At 39.4% G+C, this 1,325-nt stretch overlaps 1 protein-coding gene across 1 annotated transcript in view; it reads left to right on the plus strand. All coding sequences in view use genetic code 11, as the record gives it.

Moving 5' to 3' along the window:
- Positions 1-1,325, plus strand: part of EGR_09949 (hypothetical protein) — a gene marked incomplete at both ends in the record, with an annotated part of 12,204 nt that overhangs the window by 4,057 nt on the left and 6,822 nt on the right. Inside the window, one exon of the mRNA XM_024499198.1 lies at positions 908-951. Within this exon, the coding sequence (XP_024346382.1) occupies positions 908-951 (44 nt within the window). The remainder of the gene's footprint in view (positions 1-907; positions 952-1,325) is intronic.

Raw genomic sequence — 1,325 nt, forward strand, 5'->3', positions numbered from 1 at the left:
TATCCTGACACCCTAATGACGAATTCCCTCCCAAATTATTACGCAATACAATGCATTTTTGAGTTGTGTTTGCCACAAGATATGTCAACTAACCCACATCCCAATTGAATTAGCAGACACCATTGGAGATACCCTTGTGTTTGGAGACTTACTTCACTACCACTGCATTGGTCGATGTGCTATTCCGGTGCCTCTATATAATGCAGATCTGCTAAGCAATATGCTGTGGTAGGCGCTACCGACGCGGATCCATTTAGCCGTGAATTACACTGGCTGGCAAAGTGATCCATATGTTTGATTTAGGCTCAACTTCTAATTTAGTGCTTTGTCTTGAGAAAACTAATGCAAGAGTAGAGCGAGCTCAGTAGGTATTGTGACTTTACGGCAGGATATCGACGCCACTAAATGGAGTTCAGTAGGCCTTATTGTGAAATCGAATGTGCTTGTTGTCTAAAATTTCGAATGCTCTGTTGATACCACACCATCAGTTGTCAATACCTCCAACTCCTTAACTCGTTCAAATTCACATAACCCAACATGACTGAGCAGATTTGTATCATTCAGTAAAGAAAAAAATCTCTAATAATTGACTTGTAAGTAGTCTACAAGTCTGGTCAGTTCAAAGCTGATTCAAAGTTTCGTTAATATGAAAACATCCAGCTATTCTTCCACCTATCTATTTGAAACAGTCAGGAAGAGATTCGCAGACAGCCCCTAATTTTGAAAATTTTTTGACCTCGCCTACATTAGTTTCCGTCTTATTCCAAATCCAATATATTTACTCGCTTCCTTACCCACCTTCCCTGATCCACATCGATCATTCTATCCACAGATCTGTACTACCAACTGTCACCTATTCTGGCATTGACCGCGATAAAACTACTTTTCCTTACTGGCACTTCTCAAGGGATCACCTCAGCTCTGTTTAAATGATACAAGGAAAATTGAAAAGTAAGGAGGTATTCTTCAGATTGTTCAAATGTACCAAGGAAAGACATGTTATGATAATGATCGTGTTATGCATAACTAAAGATAAGACATCAATCGTAATTTTCTAAACTACGCAGATAGATGGAAGAAGTCAGTTTTTGTCGAACATCACCTTGGTGTGAGTAATGCTTCTCTTAGCGTTAGCATTCTACGATTTCCCTTACTTAACCACTGCTCAACATGCAGAGTGCGTGTTCTCTTTTTAACGGAATTCGGCTTGCTGTGGAAGGTGCAGTGATAGAGGCAACCGGATTAAAATACATTTGATAAGGATGCGATATGGACTAATAATATGAATAATTACCCTTTTCTTCCTCTCCTCCTTTTTTCCTTTG

This window comes from Echinococcus granulosus, assembly GCF_000524195.1.
Source record: "Echinococcus granulosus chromosome Unknown EG_S00178, whole genome shotgun sequence".
Taxonomy (NCBI): domain Eukaryota; kingdom Metazoa; phylum Platyhelminthes; class Cestoda; order Cyclophyllidea; family Taeniidae; genus Echinococcus; species Echinococcus granulosus.